This window comes from Phacochoerus africanus, chromosome 3 (genome assembly GCF_016906955.1).
Source record: "Phacochoerus africanus isolate WHEZ1 chromosome 3, ROS_Pafr_v1, whole genome shotgun sequence".
Classification (NCBI taxonomy): domain Eukaryota; kingdom Metazoa; phylum Chordata; class Mammalia; order Artiodactyla; family Suidae; genus Phacochoerus; species Phacochoerus africanus.
In genome coordinates, this window is record NC_062546.1 from 203,260,718 (window position 1) to 203,287,092 (window position 26,375).

A 26,375-nucleotide genomic window follows, 5' to 3' on the forward strand; every position below is an offset into this window, starting at 1 on the left:
CAGATCCGAGCTGCGTCTGTGACCTACACCACAGCTCACGGCAACGCCAGATCCTAAACCCACTGAGCAAGGCCAGGAATCGAACCCCACAGCCTCATGGTTCCTAGTCGGATGCGTTTCCACTGCGACACGACGGGCACTCCAAAAGTATCTCAGAGTTTGTTTTTCTGAGTAGGCGGAGATGCACTTTAATCTGACGTGTTCCTGTGAAGCTAATTTCAGCCCGGCACAGGGCCAAGTGAATGCACGTGCAAGGTCCCAGGCCAGGGACCGAACCCACACCACAGCAGCGGCCTGAGCCACCGCAGTGACAAGGCCATGTCCATAACCTGCTGAGCCTCCAGGAAACGCCACACGCCTAACATGGGAAGCCGGACTTGAGAGGCCGCGCTTGACTGCCCAAACCTGGGAAGGGCACCTGTTGCACCCGAGGACCCAGCCCACCACAGGCTCTGCCATCAGCAGGATCAGAAGCAGGCTGAACCGCGTGGGGTTTGCGGAGGGCCCACAGGGGCACCTGCCGCCTGAGGAATGGCCGCATCCATCAGTCTGCACGCCCAGCTCAGCCTGGGTCCCGCCGCCTCATGCCTTGGCAGCTTCTTTTCGTGTGGAAACAACACAGCCCGAGCTCTCCAGCAGCCCTGGGTTCTGGTCCTCGTCTGTCAACACCGGTCACCTGAGCGCCTCCCTAGCCAGTTACCACGAGGGCGAAAGAGCCCTGGAACGGCGCCCGTAAACCACCAAGCACCGCACAGCCAGCAGCGCACAGTCACTGGCCGGTCCGAGACGCCTCTAACGGCCTCAACAAGGAAAGACCCCGAGCCCCTTCAAAAGCAAATACCGTCAACCTCTGAAGGGTCCCGAGCTGCTCGCAATGTAAAAGATAACTCACAATCTAGAAAAGAAAGAAACCTTTATTTACAACCACGGGCAGCCCACCAGAGCGCATGAAACACACAATGTGCGCCAGACACCGAAGGACCTGGGGAAGCCCAGGGCACGCGGCCCCGGCCCGGCCTCAGCGCCCTATCCGCACCACCATCACCGTCACGTTGTCTGCAGAGCCCCGCTGCACCGCCTTGGTGGCCAGCCGGTTGCAGGCGGCTTCGTAGCGGGCGTCCACGGCGGGCTTCCCTTCCCGGCTCTGGATCTTCTCGTCCTGCGGGGCAGGAGAGGGGGCTGGTCAGCAGGGGCTCCTGAGACAGCACCGCCCTGGGCGGCGGGACAAACGGACGGGTCCGCCCCCTGGGTGGGGTTCACGCTCCCCACGCGGGGCACCCTGGGCCGAAGCGGCTTTGCCTCTAACACCCGTCTCACCTCAAGGCAGGACAAGATGAAGTGGACGGCTTCTTCCGGGGTAAAGACCTTGAAGAGGCCGTCGCAGGCCAGCAAGATAAACCTGCAGCGGGGAGAGGAAACCTCAGCGGCGCGAAGCGGCCTCCGCGGCACGCTGTGACGTGGCCCGGCGCCCCGGGGGAGAGGGTCTGTCCAGCTCCTCGGAGGCCGACATCGCCCACCAGCTCAACCTCTGTGAGACCAGAGTTCAAGCTACTTAAAGTGACCTGCGGGTGAAATGTTCTGACTCAAAATTGGGACTGCACCCCTCACCCCGAACGATGGATGAAGCCCAACGCGGCAGCTTCTGAGACCCCCTCTGGGAAAATCACCCCATCAAGTCACGAGGTGTTCCGGGAATGAACACGCACTCAACTGCCCTGGCACAGGCCTCGAGCCCTTCCTCAGACGCTGAGCAGACGGTCCGGACTCACTCGGGACTGTCCTCAAGCGCCACCCACATGAAGGGAGGACAGCCGTCCACTGTCACCCTCTGCAACCAGGACCATCTTCCCCTCAAACCCGAGACGTCCCGAGGCGAGGCCCTCTGGACGGCGATGGGCGAGGGGGACGGCCGCGCTTCTCCCAGCCTGGGGTCCCGCCTCTAACTTAACCCTTCCCGCCTCGTTTTACTCCCCAGGCCCTGGTTTCCCCTGCCGACTGGCGTTCGGTCCATAACTGTTTACTGGGCACGTGGCTCATGCTTGCCAATGGGCACAGTTCCAAGGAGGCACCTGCCCCTTCCAGCAAGTGGCCACGCGGGCACACCGTCCCGATCCCGAGCCGAGGGGGCTGGCACGGCACACACACGGCGCAGACGTGCCTTCTGAGGCAGTGCCTAGAAAGCTGGATGCCGAGGCAGGCGGGGTGCGGCCAGGCTCCTTGGAAGAGGCCACCTCCATGCTCACCGCGCCCCGGGCAGGGTCCCTGCATCAGTTCCTCCCGGGCGTCGCCATCCTAGGCCAGCCTTCAACACTTCCTAGCGGAGGGCTGTCGCTTTGCTTGGGGCCTTAGAATTACAGGTGGGCCAGCTCCATGGGTGCCTCTTTATCGGCCTAGCTTGGCTCCACTTACAAACCTCCCATGATTCTTCCATTTTAAGCTAAAAGTCCAACTTCTCAGCACAAATCCAAGGCCTTCCCAATCTGTCCCCAAAGCACCCTGCCGTCACTTTCTCAAGATGCCCCGGTACTGGCCCCTGCCTGGCCACGTGTTCACCCCGTCCTACTTTAACGCCCATGTGTGTCCCCTCTGCCACAAACCCTCCTTTTTCCACCAGGGTCGTCGCCCCTCCTCCATGGCCAAGGTCTCTCCGCGCAGCCCCAGAGCCAGAGCCATGTATGCTCCCTACCAGACCGGGGACCCCATGAGAGCAGAAATGGTATTTTTATCAATCCCTGCACCTCCAGGGCCTGGCCCGGTGCCTAGGCCACGGCCGCCCCCTTTGCCGCCCCCGGCTCACTACACCAACTGGAAAAGGTCTCAAGAGAAAGAGCCCTCCGGAGGGCAATGTTACCTGTCGTTGGGGGTCAGCTGGCAGCGTCTGATGTCTGGCACAGACGTCACCCCGCAGCGCTTGTACTGCCCGTCCCCGATGGAGCGGGACACCTCCAGCACGCCCAAGACGCGCCCGTCCCTGAAACGAGGGAAACCGTTCAGACTCTGTCTGGCAGATCATGGGTCCCAGTGCCTAGAACCTGATCTTAAAAAGCAGAGCAACGGGGACGGCGGGAGGTGTGACCTGGGAACCCACAGCTCTGAGACGCCGCCGCGGGCTACGTGAGGCCGGGCATCTTCGTGGTCCAGCTTCGCGGCTCCCGGTCATTAACACTCTGCTGCCCTGCACCTCAGCCCCGTGGCACCGACGGCAACAGTGCCCCCTCCAGCTGGCACACGGCAGTGCTGGGCCTCGCACACAGACAGGCCCAGAGCCGAGCATCACAGCTGCCTGGGTCAGGGCCCAGCCTCCTTTTTCTGTGTTGCTTTTACCTATCTTTTTTTTTTTGTCTTTTTAGGGCCGCACCCACAGCATATGGAGGTTCCCAGGCTAGGGGTCGAATTGGAGCTGTAGCCCCCGGTCTACACCACAGCCACAGCAACTCGGGATCCAAGCCCTGTCTGTGACCTACAACACTGCTCGCGGCAACACCAGATCCTTAACCCACTGAGCGAGGCCAAGGATCGAACCCGAAACCTCATGGTTCCTAGTCCGGTTCGTTAACCACTGAGCCAGGAACTCCCTGTTTTTATCTTAAAGTCTCAGGAGAGTCACGCGTGCACCAGGGTTAGGAATGGCTGGAATCGAGGGATACTCTGCACTTCAATCTGATCAGACTTGGAAAATGCCAGAAAGTGGCTCTTCCCAGATTTGGAAGCAAGTTTTCTTCATTCTGGGTATGAGTATGACTTCAACACCAAGGCTGGTACCTGGACAGCATGATTTTCTCTTTTAGGTGAGGGATACGGAGCCAGGACGGTGACTCCCACATACACAGACTCGCTGTCAGGGGACAGGTATGTCGGCGGGGGAAGTGGGCCCCAGCCTGAGGCTCCAGGAACCAATCTGGTGTGTGCTTGCTGTGCGACCCCGGGCAGCTGCAGCCTCCTGGATGCATGTGGCCGGTAACTGCCCAGCTGGGCTGGGCCGCTGTCTCGGGGTCAGAATCCAGCCTGGCTCCCAGCCCTTCGTCTGCCCCCCCACATCACCCTCCCAGTGGTCACAGCTAAGTCATCAACGGAACTCTGCTATCTGCGAATCTTCTCCAGCACAAACAGTAAAACAAACAGCCAGAGGGATGGGAGCGCAGAGCAGCAGCACTGAAGAGTGAAGAGGGGAGGGCTGGGGGTCTCTCGGCCCGGAGACCACCATGCCAGCTCACAGGGACCGTGGGAAGCCACGAGACTGCCCCCGAGCCATCAACCCAGCTTGTTTCAGCGAGCGTGAGCCCGGGGCAGGTCGGGAAGACCCAGCTACCGCCAGCACAAATCAGTACAGGAAACACAGAACAGCTCTTGAGTCGGGTGAGGAAGAGCGCCTGCACCACAGCCCAGAGCTGCCGTCTCCAATCCCGAGCTCTGAGCAGGCGCTGTCAGACACACGTGTGCAAGTGCCAGACAGCGAGGCCCGAGCACCAGCTCTCAAGACTGCATGTCACAGGAGCACGAAGCCACGCCACCTGCCCTTGGTGTTCAGTGACGATCCCGCAGGACACGTCCCAGTGGGACACGCGCACTGCGGCCCCCGCCCGCCCTGCTCCCGCGCCAGCCCCCTCGGCAGAACTGGCTCATCTGTCCCGGACGGGCCAGCCTCCGGGAGGCACCAGGACGCTGCGCTCTGCAGCTGGTTCACCCCCAACGAACGGCTGCAGGTCCGCTCTCCTCCCGCTGTCCCCCGACGGCTCCCAAGCCCGCCCTGCTGAGGAGGTCCCAGGCCCATCTGCCTGTCCCCTGGTCCCAGTCACCCACAGGACTGGCCTCCTGCCCAGAAGCACTTTAAACTTCACTCCAGGTTGCTGGTGCGCGTCTCCTCTCCGTCAGGCCGTCGACCTGAAAACAGCAGTCGTACGGTGGGAAAGTCGCTCACTGAGGTCCCCGATCGTAGCAGCTCTTTTTGGTGGCAGTTTCTGTCCCAATGCTTCCTCCACAATCGGAGGCCAGTCTGGCTGCTGCTCTGACTCCAGCTGATCTAGCACGTGAGCAAAGGCAGGGACCCAGTGGCCTCGAAGTTCTTACAGAGCTGAGGCTGGGAGGTGGGACCTCCATCTTCCTGTGACCGTCCAAAGACGCAGATGCCAAGGTCCGTGGGTGCCACAGAGATGGCTGGGGGTGATCCCAGCCCAAGTCTTTGTCCTCAGAGCCCCGTCCTAGGCACACAGCGTGTATCTGAAACTAAAAAGTTACACAGGCGAGCTCCCTCCATCTGTTCCGTTGCCTTCCTCGTGAAATACACCTGGCACGGTCCTGCCTTCTCGGAGGCGCTCAGCGGCAGGCGTGTGCAATGCAGGGGTGCCCGCAGCAGACCGCCGCCAGTGTGAGAGAGCGGGAGAGGAAAAAAGACGTACATGGATCTGCTAGCTTCGGCGAGGAGGAACACCGGCAAGCAACCAGGAACCAAGGGTGAAGGGAGCGGAGGTGAAAGCGTGGTCTAGCTGTGCCTTTTCTTTAATTTAGACATTTAACCACGTGAAGAAGGGTTTTCACTTTTAAAATTGTGCTAAAAATATCTGTAACCTAAAAGTGACCATCTTAACTACGTCTCCCTGTACAGCTGAGTGGCGGGCAGCACAGCGCTGTGCCCCCACCCGAAGCCCTGCCCCTTCAACGACAACCCCATTCTCCTTCTGTCCCCACGATGATTCTGACACGCAGGAACCTCAGACGTGGCATCGCCCAGCATTCACTCTTCCGCCGCCTGCTGACGGCCAAGCGTCCTCAGGGCGGGTGGGCCCGGGGTCTGCGACCCGCCTGCTTCCCCGTCAGGGCTGTGCCGTGTGGCGCGGTGTGTGACAGGGCCTGCTCGTTCAGGCTGTGCGACCGCCCGCTGCAGGGACAGGCCTCATCGGTTCACCCCTTAATCTGCTGACGGACACTGGGGCTGCCGCCGCCGTGAACGTGGGCGCCCGAGGATCTGTCCGACTCCGCTGCTCTCCATTCTGAAGGGTCCAGGCCCAGGAGGAGAGCCGCCGGTCCCGGGGCGCTCGCACTGTTTTTCGCGGCTCACGTGTTGGCTGTCGGGGTGGCCCGGCCTGGCTCGTGAGGCCCCACCGTTGGGGTTTCCGCAGCGGCTGCACCACCTTCTGTTGCCACCACCCGCGCACAGGCGGTCCGACGTCACCACGTCCCTGCTTTGTAACAGCCGAAGCCCCGACGCCGACCACCCAATGAAACTAAGGCCCGTGACAACCAGCGTGGCAGGGAGACGGCGCTGAGAGTAATTCCTCCGCGTCCACACCCGAGCCCTGCGCGTCCTCGTGAGGCGCCGGCTGGGGACGCGGGAGCCGCGAGAGCCGCGAGCTCCGGTCACTCGTGGAGACGGCGCCGACGCCGCGGTGCTCACGCGGCTGTGGCGGAGAGACAGCCTCCCCTCATTAGGAACCCCGATTTTCAGTGGAAAAACATGACAACTCCGGAGTTAAAAGCCGTTAAAAGAAGGCCCTCCAAATGTTCGACCTGAACGTGAAGCGGCCGTCTGAGCTCCCGGCCTGCAGGGGCGGGGGGTCTCCGCGGGCTCCGTCCCCGAACAGACTCGGAACGGAGGACCGAGCGCGGCGGAGCCGGGCTCCCCGCTCGCGCAGCCCCACGCCTCCGAGGACGGGCCAGGCCGGTGCGCCCGGGGCGGCCGAAGCGGCGCCCTCCCCTGGCCCCGGACGAGGAGCCGTGAGAGGAAGAGACCTAAGCCCGCCTGCGGCCCCCGCGGAGGAGGAGAGAGAGGGACGGGCAGGCAGAGGCAGGAAAGGCCGCCTGGCTCTGCCGACGGTGACTAAGGACTTGGCCCGCTACCCTGCTTCCTGGGGGCCGGCCCCTCTTCCCAGGCCGCCCGCGAGCACGCGTGCAGAAGGAACCACGGAGGCGGAGGACCGTGGCTGCTGCCATCCTGTGGGAGCGGGGGCATGTGCAAGGCTCCCTGAGGCAAGAGAAAACCGCCAGCCGAAAGGCTTGTGGGAACAACCTGCCCAAGGCCGGAGGGTATCCCCCCGGCCACCGGTCATCACACCGGAAACACCTCCTCTCACCCCTCGGCAGCCAACGTGGGCATCAGGGTCGCCGACAGCAGCCAGACCGTCTGAAGGGCACCGCATCCCACCAAACACGTCTGTGTTTCATCTACATCTTTTAAGGACGTCTTCAGACCTAACGCTCGCTGTGTGAGAAACACGTGGAACCAGTGCCGCTGGTGACCCTCGACCACCGCTGGCCTGGCGAGGGACGGGGCCCAGGCCTAGGCAAAGGGGAGACGGCCCTACACCCGGAGGACGGGCGGACGGAGGAAACGTGCCCGCTGCCCAGGCCCCGGATGTAGACCGCGGCATGCGGGGACACCTGGCGCAGGCCGAGTACATGTGGGACATCACACGCCTAACAGCACCTAATTATTCTAATGATTACTGAGACCCTAAGTAACAACTAACCCTAATTCTTTCTTTCTTAGGTGTTATGTCCGCAACTAATTTTTAAATAGTTCCGCTTAACATGTAAACAAAACAAATACAGCAAAATGTTCACTGAATCTAGGTGGCAGACATTGAAATGTTTCCTATTTTAGCATTTTCTTTGCACGTCTGGAAAGTTTACTAATAAAAGTGGGGGAATAGAGGAAGAGAAATCATGCCAAGCCCACCTCAGCAGGAGAGAGGCTGCAACCTGCCCCTGCTGCTCCAGAACAGAACTGCCTCCCCCCGCAACCCAACCCCCGCCACCTCTTCGCCTCCCACCCCTCTTCTGAGGGGCTCACCCTAAACACACACTGTTCTTCACGAGGGATGGGAAACAGGAGGGAAACGCAGCACCGCCGATCTTATTTTCAGCCAGAAGATCGTCAGTGTCAAAATCTTTTCAAGGAATTCAGGCAAAAGCAGTTATAAAAAAAAAGGCAGAGGAGTTCCCGTTGTGGCTCCATGCGTTAAGAACCTGATTAGTACCCATAAGGATGCGGGTTCAATCCTGGCCCCACTCAGTTGGCTACGTATCTGGCGCTGCCATGAGCTGTGGTGTAGGCTGCAGACATGGCTTGGATCCTGTGCGGCTGTGGTGCAGGCCGGCAGCTGCAGCGCCGATTCGACCCCTAGCCTGGGAACCCCCATGTGCCACAGGTGTGGCCCTTAAGGGGCGGCGGGGGGACCACAGGTGACGCTGACATTTAATGCAGGGGTCGCCTTCTCAGGCACTAACGCCCACAGCCGTCGGAGGGAAAAGCCAGGCATACAGCACTGAGCAGCGTCTGAACCCAGCCCACGAGTCCACCGGCGCTCATGGACATAGCCACAACCAAGACCAAAATCACCTTCCACTAACCCAGGAGGTTTTTAACCAACCCGAAGAATTCAGACTCCTCTCCAGAGACTCCCCTGCACCAGCGGCTGTGACCAGCCTGGAGCAGTAACAAAGAGCAACAGAAGAGATACGACGCTTCCAAGGACAAGTAACTGCAGGCTTATGCTGATATGCTGGTTTTACCTCCAACAGGAAATAAAATCTAGTGGGGTCAAACTGTGAGATGAACCAAAGAACCCTTCTGGTCAAATTCACACACAGTGTCCCTGAAGAGTCCCTCTTCTGAGCGTAGAGTAGGCCCCACCTCCTCCGTCGCCCTGAGAGACGGCAGATGGTCACTTAGGGCCGGCACGCGGTGGTCAAGTTCAAAGACTGTGGAACAGCCAGGGCCAAGCCAGGGAGAGCGGCCTCTGAGCCAGAGACGCTGTGCCCCAGGAAGCCCGGAGAGGATCAGCACGGACCACCGTCTCACATCTACTGCTTTAGCCACGTCAGACTGTCTCTCTAGAGAACTGCCTCAACGTAGCTTATCCGATTGTGACGAGTGATCGGTCAAGAAGGCTCCTAGGACCAGAGAAAACGCTGCAAATGGTCCGCTTCAACTTGAGGCAGCTCTCCTCCTGCAAATGCAGGAGGCCTGTTTCTTGCATGCATTTTTTAGGGCTGTACCCGCGGCACATGGAGGTTCCCAGGCTAGGGCTCCAACTGGAGCTGCAGCTGTCGGCCTACACCACAGCCACGCCAGATCGGAGCCGCGGTCTGTGACCTGCAACACTGCAGCTCACGGCAACGGTGTAAGCGAGGCCAGGGATCGAACCCGCATCCTCATGGATACTAGTCGGGTTCTTAACCCGCTGAGCCACAACGGGAACTCCTTGCATGTATTTTTTGCTCCCACTTGGACACAGGAGATCCGTCAATTCTCGCTCGCCTGCTTGCCCAGGTCAGAGCTCGGAAGACCGCCCGACACAGGACGCTCGCCTCGGAAGTCTCCGGGCCCCTTTCAGGGGAGCCCTCCTTCCCTGGAGTCGCCGTCACCCCCGTTACCTGACATTCCCGCCAGCCTTCTGTATTCTCATGCGTTCCTCATACTGGGTTGGATTATGCTCCTTGCTGAGGCTTAAGGCTGCATGTTTTTGACTCTCCTCGTTGTAACGACACAGGATTGCCTGGGAAGAGAGAGATTACGGCAGCTGTGAAATTCAAGGAGCTCAGCGCCCAAAGCTGACAGTAAAGAAAAAGGTTAAGGGTGGCGTTTCAGATTCGGCCTCCTGCTGACAAGCTGAGTTCAGAGGCTCAAGTATCGAGGCAGCATCAAGCCGCAGAAGGGTGTCACAGAAGAAGGTGGGGAGAAAAGCCCGGGCTTGGTCTCAACTCTGGGGCAAACTGGTGGATGCTCGCCCTCAGCCGCCGTCCTCTGTGTGACATCACAGGGAGGCCCCAAGCGGGGCCAGGGCCCCTGCAGGCCTTACCATCTTAGGAGTCTACGGGAGGCAAGACGAGGCAGACCCAGCGCCCCTCCGTGCGTTCCCGCCACTGTGTTTACTGTGTGAGGAAGTCTGAGGCCCAGGCGGCATCACACCTCGAGTCCCCGAGCAGCTCCAGGAGCCCAACTGGGCTCTGACTCCCAAGTCTCTCTCTCTCCTCAGCCAGTTTTACTCACGCTCCTCTGCCCTTTGGTTTAAACCTATGTGGCAGAGACAGTCCACTCAAGGACCCCCAGAATCTAAGCACCACCAGGCAGGGCTAGCGTCTGCGATGCTCAGGGCCTAACCCCCAGGGCCGCCTTTTATAAATCACCCTAAACACAACGGGGCCGGGGAGCAGCTATTTCCAGGCCCGGGAAGGTCACTTTGTCACCGTGACTGCCGCACAACGTGGGGCCGGCTGCAGAGGAAGCAGTGCTGGAAGTGACGCGCCGGCCCCGGCCGCCCTGCAGACACTGCCTCCAGCTGCAAGTCACGCCCCACCACTGTGACTGGCACGCAGGCTGTCACGGGGGGAAATAACCCCCCCCCCCAGCCATGTGTAATGGGCTCAATGGATAGATGTCACAGACCTACCACTGTTCTAGCTACGGCTTTTGAGTTATTCTGGAATCACAGGCTTTTGAGAGGCAGCGGTTAATGTTTTTCATTCATTTCTGTCTGAGGTCAGAAAATGAGGATGACTATTTAAGCTCCCTGCGTGACGATTAAATTCCAACACCCAGCACCTGTCTTTGAGAGTACCCACGAGAAGGAAAATGTGGAAAAAAGCAGAAAAGGTGTTACAGGGCATAAATCTTCCCAGAGGACAAACAGCCTCCAACTGAGCTGCTGTGCTCTGACCGAGAACATGACCTCTGCAGCAGGAGCTCTTGCAGCCACCCCACAAGACGGCGACCCAGCCAGCACCACTGTACTCTTGGTCAGCAAGTGCTTCCTCCAGCTCTTCCCCCACGTCGCACGCTGACGTCTCCGGGGGCGGCCTCCGAGCCACATACCCGACTGTCTCCGAGGTTGGCGATATAAAGGATGTTGTCTACAGCCAGAACACACGTGGCGGTGGACCCATCTTTCCAGGCAGGCTTCCTGCGGGGAAACACATCAGAACCACGCTCACCACCAGCACGCAAGCACTCAGCCCAGCTTCCCGAGCTGACTGGGAAGTGCCTTAGACTTTAAAACAGACCGTTCCTGGATGGGTGCTTTTCTGTTTCCGATTAGGGAGCAGTTACACGAGCCTGCTCAGCACTAGGAACCGTTCACACAGTGAGCGTGAGCATTAAACCCCACCAGGCCTGAAGTGTGTTTAGTTAACGCTCCCTCACCTGTCTTCCCGTGTTGTACTCACTGGCTGGAAGCCTGCTTGAGGAACTCTTCGTCCGTGTGCTTGAAAGTGTCCAGAAGGCATCTTTTCACGGTTTTCTCTACACTGATGACATCCCCTATCACAGAAGGGCCAAAACAAGCTCTGAAGCCTCCCAAGTATGAAAACAAGACACTCACTCGCACCCACAGACATCTCGCGAGAGGCGCCGAGCACGCAGAGCCGTGCGCAGGTCCAGAGCTCCTGCTCGCCTCGAAGCCCTGCTCTTTGACACTCAACGGGGACTCTCTTCCATCTTTCCTTCTGTGTTGTGGGCTTTTGCGGGGGGGGGCGGGGAGAGGCCCATGCCTGCGGCATTCAGAAGTTCCCAGACCAGGGATTGCACCCGCTCCACAGCCACAACCAGAGCCACAGCAGTGACGCCGCCAGATCCTTAACCCGCTGAGCCCCAGAGAATTCCAGCAACGAGTCTTTACAAAAGCTAAGGACACCTCACCGACCGACACCAACAGCCAACACTGAGATGAACGAGAAATGCTCTGGTTCTCAGTCTCACCTTTCGGAAATTTCCTGATTAAGTTCTGATGCAAGTTCTGTGCAGCAAATTTTGAGGCTCGAATTCCTCCATGTCCATCAAAAACAGCAAAATATGAAACCCGGGTACTGGAACAATGAATTGAGAGTCAGCAAAGATCACTCCTCGCCATTAAGGCCTATGACTCTTAACCACCAAACATTAACCGAAACAAACATGTAAACAACTTTCACGACATTTTAAAATTAAACACTCAGACTTGTTTCAAAATTCAAGATCTATTAACTCTGATTTTTTTCACTAACCTAAAACTCGGAACTTTTTCTATTGTAAGCCAGACTGAGGAGTTCCCTGGTGGTGCAGTGGGTTAAGGACCCAGCTTTGTCACTGTTCTGGCTCTGACTGCTGCTCTGGCGTGGCTCAATCCCTGGCCAGGGAAATTCCACATGCCATAAGCATGACCCAAAACACAAATAAATTAATAAACCTGACTTGGTTTTAAACACTAACACTCAGATGAACAGTTCCTGACGCAAGACAGTTAAAAAGTCTAAAAGAATGGGTAGTTGCAGAACTGCTGCTCCAACTCTGACCGACACAGAGACCCTGAGGCCCATCGTGCCAGTCTTCCTCCTTTTCCCCATTCACGTGTTCTCAGAAAACCAACACACATAGAATAAATGGCATGAAGACACTGAATCGAGGAGGAGAGAATATAAATCCAGTGAGAAACGACGTTGATTCTGCAGAGCTGCTCTACTTCCAAACACTTTTGGACTTCCTTTTCAATCCGGGATCACACAAGCCAAGGGCAAAAAAACTTCATGTGGCTTATAACTCGGAATCTTTGGGAGTTCCTGTCGTGGCTCAGTGGTTAATGAACCCGACTAGCATCCATGAGGACACAGCTTCCACCCCTGGCCTTGCTCAGTGGGCTAAGGTTCTGGCGTTGCCGTGGGCTGTGGTGTAGGTCACAGACGCAGCTCAGATCTGACACTGCTGTGGCTGTGGCGTAGGCCAGTGGCTACAGCTCCGATTCGACCCCTAGCTTGGGAACCTCCATAGGCCATGGGTGCAGCCCTAAAAAGACCAAAAAAGGACTCTCACGGTGTAGTATTTGCTGGTTAGGGTTCAGTGTTCCCGAATTCGCTCTATCCCTAAAGCCTGCCCCCGGTGCTCTCCAGAAGTGCCTTTCCTGGCTCTGAAAGCGACTCCTGCTCTTGGTACGCAATGGCAGCCTAGCAGCACTGAGGTGTGTACCAGGGACCGTGGTCTCTGCAGGTGACCGGGTGTCCTGCGGGGGCCATCGCCACCTCCTGATTAGGCCTCACCTAGGGGACAAGAGCACCGGCACCAAAGCGAGCGCCAGCAGAGCACTCGGTGTCAGGCAGCGCCTGTCAGGAAGGCTATGCGATTACGGACGCGGGGGAGCGCCTGTGCAACGCACACGTCGCCGCAGGTGTAAACAGTGTTTCCTGACGGCCAACTCAACGTCCTGCCTCCTGGCTGCTTTTCCTCCAGGCCTCGGACCGTATCCAGAGGCTTCATTTTCCTCTGCACAACTGTAGGAAAATGTTCAGTTCTTCTGCTTCCTGATGCCATCTCTGCTCTTCCGTTCTCTTTCTCAGCCCTCGCGCTCTGCACCAGCTCTCCTCGAGCACCACTCGCTGCTCTCATTAGCGGCTTCGGCCTCTATCTCCTGGGTCAGAGCGAGAACACTACCTGCCAGAAGCGCCTCAGACCCTGGTAGAAAGCAACGTCCCCCAAAGACCCGCAACGCGGAGGGTCCTTCCCGGGTCCGCAGCCTTCGGCCGCCGGCGGGCCCGACACTCGGCGCCGCGCGGCCCTGAGCGGCAGGACCCACCTGTGGCCGCAGCCGGCCCCCTGGCCTCCCGCCCCCGCGGCGCAGGTGGGACGGGCCCCGCTGTGGAAACCAGAAGACGCAGCGGAGACCCACGGCCGCCGCAGCAGGCGGCGCGAGGGCCGCGCCTTCTCCGCCGCTGCGACCGCCAGCGCCCCGCCCCGGGCCGGCGGTCTCAGGGCCCGGCGGTCTCAGGAGCGCGGGCCGTCGGGGACACTCACATGAGGGAGGAGGGGGGCCGGCACTCCTCGGTGATGTCGTTGAGGATGACGTGCGCGTCCTGCATCTCCTCGCGCTCGCCCTTCCGCTCGGCCACGTAGCCTTTCAAACCGAAGATCGCCGAAGAGGCTGAGGAGGAGAGGACAGGAAGCCAATACAAAACGCTGCCCTTCTCCCCGGGAGCCCCGGTCCCAGAGCGAGCGAGGACAGGGCGGCTGTGCCGCTGGCAGCGCGCCGAGGCCGCAGACGAGGGCGCCGCCCCTCGAGGCGCCTCCCCGCGCGGGTCTGTGAGCAACGTCGGGCCGCGGGGGCAGGAGGGCCCGGCTCGGCAAAGGCGCGGCGCCGAGAGGCGACGGCGGACGACAGCGCCAGGCCGGGACGGCGCCGCTCGAGAGGGCGCGAGGCCGAAGCGCCCGGGCAAGGAGCGTGCCGTCGCCGCGCGCGCGCGGAAGCGGGCGGAGAACTCGGCCGCCAGCCGCCTACTTGAGAGGGACGGCCACGCCCGCCCCACGGGCGACGCTGGAATCGAATGCTTCCAGCCCGAGGCGGCCCCTGCGGGGTTTGCTCAAGTACCAGCGGCTGCGACGTCAGGAGGGAAAGAAGAGGAAGGAGCCCCCCCGGGGGCAGAGACGCTGGGCGCGGCTCCCGCCACCCAGAGCCCCGAGGAATGCCCGGGGCCCCTCCGCAAGAGCGGGGCGGCCGCAGGCAGGCAAGCCCTCGAGGCTGAGCGGGGCTGCTGCGCGGGGCTGCGCTCTCCGCGGCCGGGAGCCTCAGGCCACTCGAGGCGCCAGACTAAGCGGCGGGAGGAAGACCCAGCTCCTCCTTTCCCCTGAGCGAGCCGAGGCTCTCGCTCCTTCCCACGGACCGGGACCTGCGGGGAAGCTGACTGCACACTTCGCCTGTCTTTCCCCTGCGGACGCTGCCTGCCCGCGCCGGTCACGGAATATCCCAAGGGCTCCTCGACAGGCCGGGCGCAAGGACGGGCGGCGAGAGAGAAGCTGGGGGGCTGGTCAGCTGACCGCTCCCCGCAGAAAGCTAGGACCCCCCACCCCCCAGCGTTTTGGCCCTTGAAAACCAGGTGCAGGCTTCCTGTCTGAACAAGCTGAGGAAGGGGGTGCCGAGAGCAGAGGGAGGGCGGCGGAAGCAGCCTTGGAGACCCGTGGGCAAGCCCGGAGCCCGCCCGCTCCCTCGGTGCAGGCACGGAAAGGAAGAATCGTAATCGGAAAGCTGGGCGTGCTTTTGCTCTGGGGTCTTTTAAGATACGGAGTCTAATACATTTGTTTTCAAACTGTCTGAAAACCTTTACAAACTTTCTTTTCCACAAGCTCTTCGCTGCCATTCTTCTCTTCTTCAGAGGTCTTTCTCTTTGCTCCTTTCCCTTCGTTCTTTCCCGTCTGGGACGGCGACGCGTCGAGAGAACCTGGAAAGACAAAGCAAGAGCCAGACAGAAACGCAGCTGTAGGCTGTGAGAGTCCCTGGCAGGCGAGGCCCCTCCCCGCCCTCAGACTCCGAGAGCCACTCACGCGAGGCCAGGCACAGAGGGAGGCACAGCAGTCGGGGCTCGCACTCTGCGGGGTGGGGCGGTGGCCGGGCACCCACGGAGGGGGACCCCCCCCCCAGTTGAGAGCCAGGCCCTGCTCAGACAGACCATGAGAGGACACGCAGGAGAGGCTTCTCGTGGTCCGACTGCCCACGCCTGTTGGGGGCCTGGCACAGACGCCATCCTTAACATTCATAAGCCCTTATCAGTAAGTTGCCCAAATCTGTCAAGTGAAACATCCCAAACCAGTTCAAAAAAGAAACAAGCGCCCCGAAAGGTCAGGCTTTAAGAATTACATGCATCCTGAAAGGTGAAACAGGACTGCTGAGGCCATTCCTGTTTGCAAAGGGTGAGCTGGTATTCAAAGCCAGCGCCAAGAACACCCGCGGTGCGTGTGCTTTCCGGAGTGATCGAAGTCTAGTTTCAGATGTCCGTTACGGGGGCGGGGGCTTAAGGCAAATGACTTAACCTCCCAGGCTCGGTCTCCTCACCCATGACAGGGAGAGTACCCTCCTCTCAGGGCTGTCTGAAAATCAGTGGGGAGAAAATAGGCAAAGCAGCCACCACGGTGCCTGGTCCGCCGAGTATCCAGGCCATGGCCACCGCCGTCGGAGCACATGGCCCCAGGTGCCCTCTGCGTTCAGGTGTAAAACTCTGCAAGCATTCAGTATTTATTCAACTGCTCCTTGCCAGACATCTCTGAGTACCAAGGAGAAAAGAGAGGACGTGTCCCTGCCCTCAAGAAAGAGTCGGTTCCTTGCCAAAGAGCGAGGTCTGCAACAGCATCAGGTTAACAGACACACGCGACCCCACACGGTAAGGCGACCTAACTGGGAAAAGGTCCCGGATCTCCCACCGGCCTCCATCAGCCTCCTGTCACTTACTGCCTGTGTTCCAGGTCCCCCATGGGAATGTAAGAGACTCTTCCTTTAAGTCGCAAAACAGACATTTTTTAGACTGTTGCTGAATTCTAACTGAAGCACACTCTAACTGGAACATGTGGTCTACACGGGACATTGATTAGTCACCGGGACTTACTTTATGGCCCGGGATGCAGTCGACTTGAGTAAATGGCTCTTGCCTGCTTAAGAAGAAGGTCTCCTCAAGACGCCCAAAATACTGGGTACAAGGCTGGGTTCCATGTACACACGCACACACACAATCAAGCAAGTGCTGTTGAAATCTTCTAAATTACTGCTAGTATCAGGGCTACGGGTAACTACGATGGAACTCTGTGGAACCCTCCTCTCTTTCACCAAATGTGTCAAGAGCCCTAGCTGCACACGTTAACTTTCATTATAACCCAGAGGACTTGTCTTTATCGAGAAGGTTTTAAGGTTAATTGGGAGTATGAGAGTGCTCTAATTTTTTGGAAAGGAAACAAAGTTTGGAAACCTGAGAATTCTTATGTGTAAGATAATGGTGATACTTTTTTCTCAATATAGGGATGATACTTATTTAATCCATACTTTCTAGACCAATGATTCTATGGTAAAGAATTATGATACAAAAAAAATATACTTGAAAAGCAGTGAGTATGGCTGACTTGACAACATAAGGAAGGCTTTTCACACTAGAAGATAACAATTGCATAGGAAAAGGACGGCCGCGCCAGCACCGTCCCCACCACTGCTCCGCAGCCCCTCCCTTTCGGGGATTCCACGTGAGAAGGTCTCCGTGAGATGGGGTAACACACTTGTCACAGAGACAACCTAGAGACTCTGCTCTACTTGCCCCTTCTGTTTAACTGGAACAGAAAAGGAAAAGTTAAAACATTTACAGGAAAAGGTACAGCCAATTGTTTTGCGGGGTTTTTTGTTTTTGTTTTTTTTTTTTTTTGGCCTCACCCACGGCACGTGGAAGTTCGCAGGCCAGGGACTGACCCCATGCAGCAGCAGTGATCTGAACTGCTGCAGTGACAATGCCAGTTAACCTGCTGTGCCACAAGAGAACTCTGAGCCAATGTTAAGGCTTAACAAAAATGAAATCACATCAATAAACAGAATCTTGAGAACATATAAGGACAGACTGGAAAATAATTAACTAAAGTCTTGAATTTCAAGAAAATTCCTGTATATGATCTCTTACCAGTTAATAACCAGTGTCATTCTGAGTTCATTTTTTCAATACCAAAATTCTTTTTTAATATAACTGGCATAAAACAGAAGATTTATTATCAGGGATATCTTCAATTTTTCAGGGATACTGAATTATTATTATTTTTAGGGCTGCACCTGCAGCATATGGAGGGCCCCAGGCTAAGGGGCAAATCGGAGCTACAGCTGCCAGCCTACACCACAGCCACAGCCCCGCCAGATCCAAGCCTCGTCTGCGACCTACACAAGAGCTCATGGCAACACTGAATCCTTAACGCACTGAGCGAGGCCAGGGATCGAACCCACAACCTCAGGGTTCCTAGTCGGATTCATTTCCTCTGCATCATGAAGGGAACTCCTGAAAATAAATTTTAACTGTATTTCATATACAGACACTTCTGCTGGATACATTTAGATCTGTCAGGAATATAACAAGGCAAAACCAGAATGACAAACTCTGAGTTTTGTTTTTAAAGTTAATAACATAGATCAAAGTAAATCACTGAACTCATACTCCCTTCTTTCTTTCTTTTTTCTTTTTTTAGGCCTTTTTAGGGCCGCATCCACAGCATATGGACGTTTCCAGGCTAGGGGTCAAACTGGGGCTCTAGCTGGCGGCCTACACCACGGCCACAGCAACGCAGGATCCTTAACCCACTGAGCAAGGCCAGGAATCAAACCCACATCCTCAAGGATACTAGTTGGATTTGTTACCACTGAGCCACAGTGGGAACTCCCTAAACTCATATTGCTTCAAGTCATTACAAAAGGCTGGGGGGGGGGGATAAAAATAATCACGAAAAAGTGATGGTAGTACTTGTATCTTTCTGCTCCCTAATACGCTTTATGCTGTACTATGAGTTAATGTCATCCTGATCCTTGTTAAAAGTACAAGTGGACTGTACATAAATGTAAAACATCACGCACCATTTCCATCGGCACACTGGACTTCTTTCCCGCCACTTACCTGCATCGCCACTGCTGGCTGGTGGGAGATCATCGAAAAGCAAAGGTCCCCCTGATCCTGAAACACAGCAGAACACTGGGTGAATCCACAAAACCAGGACGAGGCTCAAGTCTCAGAATCCATCCCACTAGGACACCTACACGGGTCATCGAAATAAACGCGAAACTCGTGTGTCCATCGGTGGCAACTCACACAGTGCTCAACATAGCATCTCGAACCTATTTTATTTTAAAGTCCTATCATTTCACAGGACACAAAACCTGCCTGAAAGAGTTAAATCTCATCTCAGCTAGTAAAATAGACGCGCAAATGAACCTGAGAAAACCGTTTAGCGTTTTTACGCAGTTTCTCAGGGCTAGCGACTAGCAGGTTTTTCTGCCTTACCTGACGCCATGGATTCAAAACTTAAGACAGTCCAACACCTAAAACATCTGTGTGTTGAAAATGGGGGAAAGGGAAAAAGATTGAGACCACTACAATCCCAGGATGGCACGCTGACACACACCTGGGAGAGCCTGAAGACTGTACCTGAGTCAGCACTGCTGGCTGGAGGGAGGCCGTCAAAGAGCAGAGATCCCTTCTGAGCTTCTTTCCCTAGAACACGGAACACCTGCTTAGAGAGCATGTGGTCACCGGCCGGGGCTCTGCAGAGGGGGGAGCTTCTGAGAGGGGTTTGCTATGAAATTCAAATCTTCTCCTCCCTGTCGGGCAACATTTATTTTTAAAAAATATTTTCTTGACAGCCATTTAATATGGACATTTGTTTCCAACAGTTACAGCCAACATAAAAGCAATGGAAGATGCTCCAACAGGCGTTTTAAAGGCCACTGGGTATTTTGAGGGAAACAAGAATTTTTCTTGATAATTTCACTATTGAACGGAACAAGTATTTTGAAATCTTTCTTTAAAAGTGAATCCTGGGGAGAAAAAAAAATAATTCTAGGGCAAGACAGTAATTCTGTCTTGGTACCTCAATCTAGACAAAACTTCAGGGATAAAGGGACTTGTCAAAAGGTCTGCAGGTCTTTAAAAAATCCTATGTCAATAACATTCTCAACTAACACCAAGGAGGCTCTCAAACACACAGGCACTGAGATGTTGAGACACTTGAGGGAAGCAAGCCAGTCGTCTTAACCTGGCGTCCCTCGCACGGGCCTCAATTCAACAGACGTGTGTGAAGAAAGTGAGGAATTTCACATCCTCCAAGACAGAAGACAGCCAGGGAAATTTCCTATCCGAAAACCTAAAGATTAACATTCCAAAGTACTTGTGTTAAATGTTTGATACGCAATTCTTCCCCCCCATGTAAAATTTCACCACTCCTCCCCTTCCAGCTTTCCCCAAAATTTCTACTGGAAGTACGAAAGAGATGAACTGGCCCACAGGGATGTGGCGGGGGGGTGGCAGAGAGTCACAGCCTCTCACGTGCAACATACTTGTCCTGTTCCCCAGAGTTCAGGCACAGCAATGAACTCCTTTAAAATCACACGAGGAGTTCCCGCCAGGGCGCAGCGGAAACGAATCCAACTAGGAACCACGAGGTTACGGGTTCGATTCCTGGCCTCACTGAGTGGGTGAAGGATCCGGCGTTGCTGTGAGCTGTGGTGTGGGTCGCAGACGCCACTCGGATCTGGCGTTGCTGTGGCTCTGGTATAGGCTGGAGGCTACAGCTCCGATTCGACCCCTAGCCTGGGAACCTCCATATGTCGCAGGTACAGCCCTGAAAAGACCAAAGACTAAATAAATAAATAAATACAGTAAAAACCAATTCAACTTGAATGTTCTAAAAGATTCACCCATTTCATCTTTTTGCCTAGAAAACTTGGCAAAATTTTAATTAAAATGTCTATCCTCCAGGAGCTCCTGCTGTGGTGAAGTGGGTTAAGAATCCTACTGCAGGAGTTCCCGTCATGGCACAGTGGAAACAAATCCAATTAGGAACCATGAGGCTGCGGGTTGGATTCCTGGCCTCGCTCAGTGGGTTGAGGATATGGCATCGCCTTGAGCCGTGGTGTAGGTCGCAGACCCAGCTCGGATCTGGCGTTGCTGTGGCTGTGGTGTAGTCCTGCAGCTACAGCTCCGATTAGATCCCTAGCCTGGGAACCTCCATATGCCGTGGGTGCGGCCCTGAAGAGACAAAGACACAAAGACACACACACACACACACACACACACAAAATCCTACTGCAGCAGCTCAGGTTGCTGCAGAGGTGCCCATTTGATCCCTGGCCTGATACAGTGGGTTAAAGGATCTGGTGTTGCCACAGCTACAGCTCGGATTCAATCCCTGCCCCCAGGAACTTCCATGTGCAACAGATGCGGCCATAAAATTAAAAAAAAAAAAAAAGGAGTATAACCTCCAAAGAGGGAAATTTCTTCAGGAGTGTTTAGGTCAGAAGGACATTAAATACCTGATATATTCCTAATTTAACAAAAAGTAACTCTTTTGCTTTATATCCTTAATGCAAATGGGCGATGTCTGACCCTCAAGACCACCCTACAGAAACTAAGTAATTGGAAGCACTTTCATTTTTATCACAACTGATGCAGAGACTCTATGGGCTGCACTCAAAAAACAGCATTAGAAAAACATTAAAAGGTATTTAGGGAGCTCCCGCTGTGGTGCGGCGGGAACGAATCTGAAGAGTGTCCATGAGGATGCGGATTTGATCCCTGGCCTCACTCAGTGGGCTGGGGAATCTAGCGCTGCCATGAGCTGTGGCCTAGGCCGGCGGCTACAGCTCTGATTCTGCCCTAGCCTAGGAGCCTCCATATGCTGCAGGTGCAGCCCTACAAAGACCAAAAAAGGGGGCGGGGCACTTAGGAGAACCATTTCCTCAGGGCAGTAAGCCTCCTCCAAGAAGCCCTCCTTGATATTCCAGCAGGCAGGCCGCGGCCAAGGGAAGCTCGCTCTGTGCTGTCTGGCCATGGACACGCCCACTCCAGCAGCGTCCAGCTGAACACTTGCACTGCTACCAGCAGGGCCAGGGCCCCAGCATCTTAGGAGAGGGGACATTTCGGGGTGGAGGCCAACCTCAAGAGCAACCAACCCTCCCACTTGGGCAAGGTCAGATTTTAATTCCAGAATTAAACTACACACCTCAATCAGGTCTTTGCAATGCCAGCGTCCAATGGGGGAGGTCCTCTTTTACCCAGGTAAGCATTCCTCGTGACAGAGCTTCCAGCTTAGCACCAGCCTGGTCCTCTCCTTTGGCTACAGCTCAGTCTGGCGTAGTGCCCCAAACCTAGCATCACCCGGAGAAGGGCCTTCCTTCCCGTCCTGAACAGTATGAGTCTGTCCTCGCCTCTGTCACTCTGGAATACCGTGAGTACTATTTCAATTAAACACAATGACATCATTTCATATTTCTGTTGGCCACCACTGCGAATGGCTTATAAACCTGATAATTAACATCCACTGCCTGCCAGGAACTACTCTAGTGTCTAATGCTCTACCTATTCGAATGCATTCAATCCTTTACCACAATCTTATGAGGTGGGTACTATTATTGTTGCTTTACTTACTGGCGGGGAAACCAAGGCACCTGGGTTAAATAACCGTGCCAGGGCGTGACTGAGGCGTGGCAATCCACAGCTGAGCACCGGCTGCTCTCGGCGAGGAGCCGCACTGCCTCCACCCCGGTCTGGAGACTTCACAAGGACCGGCTCACTTAACCCTTACACGAGGCCACCAAGACAGTGCTTGAGGCGCTCCATCTCTGAAACACTTTCTGCACCATCAAAAGGATCATATTTAGAGTAGCCCGCGTCCGGATTCTTAAGAAAGCAAAACAAAAAACTCCGTAGGTCACAAATGCTGTAGGGGACCTTCTGGTTAACAAGAACCTTACATTTTGTTTTGGAAAAACAGCAAATCAAAACACGTGTGGCTGCCATCTTTGGGCCAAGTGGGACCGTGACCTGAAACTTTGGAGGAGGCCCTGTGTTCTCGATATAAGAACTCTAGTATAAAGAAAGAAACAAGACCGAAAACAAGTTTTTCATCACAATTAATTTCATCTAGGACTTTTTTAAAAAAGTTCTCTACATTCTGAAGCTAAGTCTACTAAAAGTTATACTACATACTACGCTTGGGCTGACCATATTCGGGTTAGCTAAAAGCTGCTATGCGCAATAAGGCAACAAAAAGCTTTTAAATATTTTGCCTAAATTGCTTTTTACACCTGGATTTTCTTGTCAACTACAAGTGTGATGCAGGTGACCTTCTCATCCGAGGTTGTGGATACGGAGGGCCAGCCGTCCTAGGATAGAAACCTGAGCACCCAGGGCTATGGGAGCCACTGGGGCCCTGGAACCAATCCCCCGCAGATACTGCGGGGCTGCCCTGCGTGTTTTCCAAATGCCTCGGAGGTATCAGAAAAGGCCCCGCCTCGCCCCCACTCTCCCCACCCAGAGTAACAGTTTTAGTGTCTAGCTTCCACTTTCTTTTATGCTCATGAACTTGGGCACGTGTGTTTTCGTTTTTAAAAGGCAGACGCACACCGTCCACTAGTCTACAAACATCCTTGCTCTTGTAGGCCGTCAGGACATGCTCGGGCCAGCACACTGGCTACTGATTCTCCCAACAGCCCCACAATATTCTCTCTGGGAAGCACGGCCACTCACTTCTCTGGTTCCCTTGCTGATGGGCACATGCAGAATGCCTCTGGTCTCTTCCATGACAAATTCTGCCACAACAAACAACCTGAGACTTATATCCTCATTATATCTGCTAGACGGCTGGTCAAAGGGTAAATAAATAAATTGAAAAATGCCAAACTGTGTTCCAAAAAAAAGCTGTGGTAACTTCCACTCCCAATACACTTTATGAGAACACCCTCCCCGCCATCTGGCCAAGTTTTAAAGCTGATGAGTGAAAAACAGGGCACAGCACTGATGGGCTTTTCCTTTCCCTTTCCAGGAATGAAGAAACAGAGCATCCGCTCCTGTAGACGGGTCATTTGCACTTCGTCTCTATTACCTGTCAGGACACATCCTCTGACCGTTTTCCTGGTGGGATACCTCTCGTCCTTACAGATTTGTCCGAGGCTCTCCCTTATTAGGGACAGTGACCTTGAGCAAGGTGTATTGCAACGCTTCTCTCTCAGCTTGTCTTGCCTCTGTGGTATTTTGCCTGCAGAAACTTTTTATTTTACATAGTTAAATCCCAGCAACGCCCGCTGAATCCTTAACCCACAGAGCGAGGCTAGGAATCAAACCCGCAACCTCATGGTTGCTAGTTGGGTTTGTTTCCGCTGCGCCACAACGGGACTCCCTAACCTTTTCTTTTTCTTCCTTCTTTTTTTAAACGGCCCCACCTGTGGCATATGGAAGTTTCCCTAGCCAGGAATTGAATCTGAGTTGCAGCTGTGGCCAACCAGATCCTTTAAGCCAGTGCCCCGGGCCAGGGACGGAACCTGCACCTCAGCATCAACTGGAGAGGCCGCAGTTGGATTCTTAACCCACTCCACCACGACGGGAATTCCAAAATCCATCCTATTTTCTTTTCATTCACTCTATGTTCAATTTAATCAACCAATATGGCCGATTTTTGGGAAACAAAGTATGACATTTAAAGTTTCAAAAATCAAAATATTTTCACAAGATTGTGAAATCAGAGTCTGTTCTTGTTCAAATGATTTTTTTTAACCTGTTACGTTTCATCTTGTTGGTATTAACTAAATGCCTGTTAAGATTATTTGGGGTTCCAATTTTGTCACTCACTTTAGTGCTTATCCCTCTCAGCTTTCTGTCATCTACAAATCAGAAAGCATGCCTTCTTCGTTCTTTAAGCTATTTAAAAAAAAACACACCCAGTCAAGCAGGACCTGTGACAGTGTCAGTGCCGTTGACACTTCAGGGAAGGGGGCTTTCAACATCGCACAGAGCCCTGCTACCTGCCATCTCAGCAGGGTTGGGTGTGTCCTCCAAGCACCAACTTAGGAGAGTTGTCAAGTTTTGTGTCATTTTAGGGATTGACCCCCCCACCAGACCCGAATTAATTTCAGGTAAAAAGAGATTTGATAGGCTTCCGGGCACATCTACAAATCCAAAGTCTGCCCCAAACATACTCAGACAAAAGTTATACTCCACCCACAGAGTGAGAAAGAGTGCACACACAAGCCAGAGTTTTCACAACCAGAACGATCTAGAAAACAAATCTAAAAACGGAACGTTCGGAGAAAAGTAAGGGTGCCATTACTGCGCACAAGGACCCGATAAAGACGGGCCTGGCCACCCACAGGCGACCAGCCCCCACCCAGGCCCGGTGGACAGCAGGACAACTCCTCCCGTGGGGACCACCGTTAGGGCCCCGTGTCGCACTACTCCCCCCGCCCTGGTAGGACCCGTCACAAGTCTGCCCCGTCGTCAGAGGCCAATTCCAGCTCCGCCTCCTTCTCCACCGGCCACGAACTACCAACACCGCTTCTCGGGACAGCAGCATTTCCCACAGTCATTACCTCCAGCCCTCTTCGATTTTAATCGCTTGCACTCAGAATCAGGCTCTTTGAAAGCATAAGGCTGGGTCTCAGTGCCCTTCGTGTTGCCTGCAGCAGTAGTTCCCAAACCGCGGGTCTCCGGACCCCTGCTGGGCTGTCAAAAACCTCCTGCACGTTTCACGACCCCGAGGCAGGGCGCTCTCGCCAGGCTTTCAGATGCAGCGGGGCTGAGGCCAGCCTGGAGTATCCGAACTTGCTTTTGCTTTTCCACGTTCTCTGCCACCGAGTTTGGCTTGGAAAGAAAGCCCTAAATCACAGCATCCGGCTGAAGACCTTGCACGTGAAATCCGTAGCGGGTCCTCTGCCAACTGCGACCCGGCGCGGCTGGACCTACAGGACCAACCAGACGGTCCCCACGCTGCTAAAACGTGGAGCTCAAACCCCAGCTCCGGGAGCTCAGCGGCCGGGGCCGGCAGGGGAGCGGCCCCGGGATAACGCTCTGCACTTCGGGGAGCGGGGCACTTCCCGGGACCCCGAAAAGCACAGACAAGTGCTGTGAATCAGACGCTAAAAGCAGAGGGGCAGAGAAGAAATCCTCTCGGGCCTCCAAGCCGCGGGCGCCTAAGTGGGTGATCCCTGCAACCTCTGGCGCGACAACAAAACACAAAGCAGGAGACGCCGCGCGGGGAGCGCCCGGAATAACGTCGTCGCCCCTGCGAGCGCTTCGAGCGCAGGCCGGGCCGCGCGGGGGCGGCTCCGGGCGGGGAGCGGGCCCGGCGTGCGGGCCGGCGGGGACTGCGGGCCCCGGGCGGCCGCACGTGGAGGCCGCACACAAAGGACGCGGCGGCCTTTCCTCCTGCGCAGCGAACATGGCGGAGGCGCCCGAGCCCCGGAGCCGGTGCCCCCGCGCTCGCCCTCGCGCTCCCCCGCCGCCCGCCTCAGGCGCCGCGGGCCTGCAGGCCGCCGCCACCCGCCCTCCGGCCTCCTTCCCCTCGCTGGCCGGCGGCCACCCGCTTACCGGCAGCAGGGCGCGGCGAGCGCTCGGGCTCCGGCAGGTCCCCGAACAGGTCCATGGCGGAGGCTGGGCAGCGGCGGCGGCGGCAGACGCGCAGCCCGCGAGCGGCGGCGGGCTCCACACCCTGCAGCGGCGTCGGCGGCGGCGGCGGCGGCGGCAGCAGCAGCGGCAGTGGCAGCGGCGGGGCGGTGGTGGCCCCGAGCCGTCAATCACCCGAAGGCGGGCCCGGAACGCCACCAATCGGCGCGCGGCGTGGCCAGGCCGCCCCAGAGGCCTGCGCGCGCGCGGGGCGGGACGGGGCGGGGCGGCGAGGGGGCGGGGCTGGCGGCGCGCACGCGCACGTCTACCCTGTTCTCGGGGCGCGAGCTGGTACCTGGGCAGGCGGGGCTGACGCGCCGCGGAAGGCGCCATGTTTCTCGGGGACCTCGGGCGCGGGCCCCTCCTACTCCTCCTGGGCACCGGCCTCCGAGGTTGAGAAGGCCCTTCAGGAGAGAAATGCCTGAGCTCAAGGGCAGCTGCAGTGAGCCCTGACGGCCAGGAAGACTTTATGGGGTTTTCACATGGGT

The 26,375-nt window shown here is 56.2% G+C and overlaps 1 protein-coding gene across 4 annotated transcripts; it reads right to left on the bottom strand.

The window, feature by feature from the left end:
• Positions 1–896: 896 nt before the first annotated feature.
• Positions 897–26,029, bottom strand: ILKAP (ILK associated serine/threonine phosphatase). 4 transcript variants are annotated; one of them, XM_047773926.1, is made up of 12 exons: positions 25,813–26,029; positions 18,883–18,948; positions 18,355–18,411; positions 15,052–15,171; positions 13,754–13,880; positions 11,693–11,799; positions 11,161–11,254; positions 10,811–10,898; positions 9,373–9,494; positions 2,852–2,971; positions 1,318–1,399; positions 897–1,159 (listed from the first exon to the last, which is right to left on the bottom strand). In XM_047773926.1, the coding sequence occupies exons 1-12, from the start codon at positions 25,865–25,867 to the stop codon at positions 1,019–1,021; spliced, it is 1,179 nt and encodes a 392-aa protein (XP_047629882.1). In that variant the 5' UTR covers positions 25,868–26,029; the 3' UTR covers positions 897–1,018. The 4 variants fall into 4 exon arrangements, with proteins under 4 accessions (XP_047629882.1, XP_047629883.1, XP_047629881.1 ...); XM_047773927.1 differs by lacking the exon at positions 18,883–18,948 and having other exon boundaries at positions 25,813–26,013; XM_047773925.1 differs by lacking the exons at positions 18,355–18,411; positions 18,883–18,948; positions 25,813–26,029 and having other exon boundaries at positions 15,052–17,135.
• Between the last annotated feature and the right edge of the window lie 346 nt (positions 26,030–26,375).

What these genes read in the sequence shown, in the direction of transcription:
- ILKAP (XM_047773925.1), bottom strand. Translation starts at nt 15,487, where the DNA reads ATGAATGTTAAGGATGGCGTCTGTGCCAGGCCCCCAACAGGCGTGGGC. An exon ending in AATCAGGAAATTTCCGAAAG is followed by an intron (nt 11,255 to 11,692) that starts GTGAGACTGAGA and finishes CTTCTGTGATAG; the next exon opens with GGGATGTCATCAGTGTAGAG. An exon ending in CAGCTGACCCCCAACGACAG is followed by an intron (nt 1,400 to 2,851) that starts GTAACATTGCCC and finishes TCCCCGCTGCAG; the next exon opens with GTTTATCTTGCTGGCCTGCG.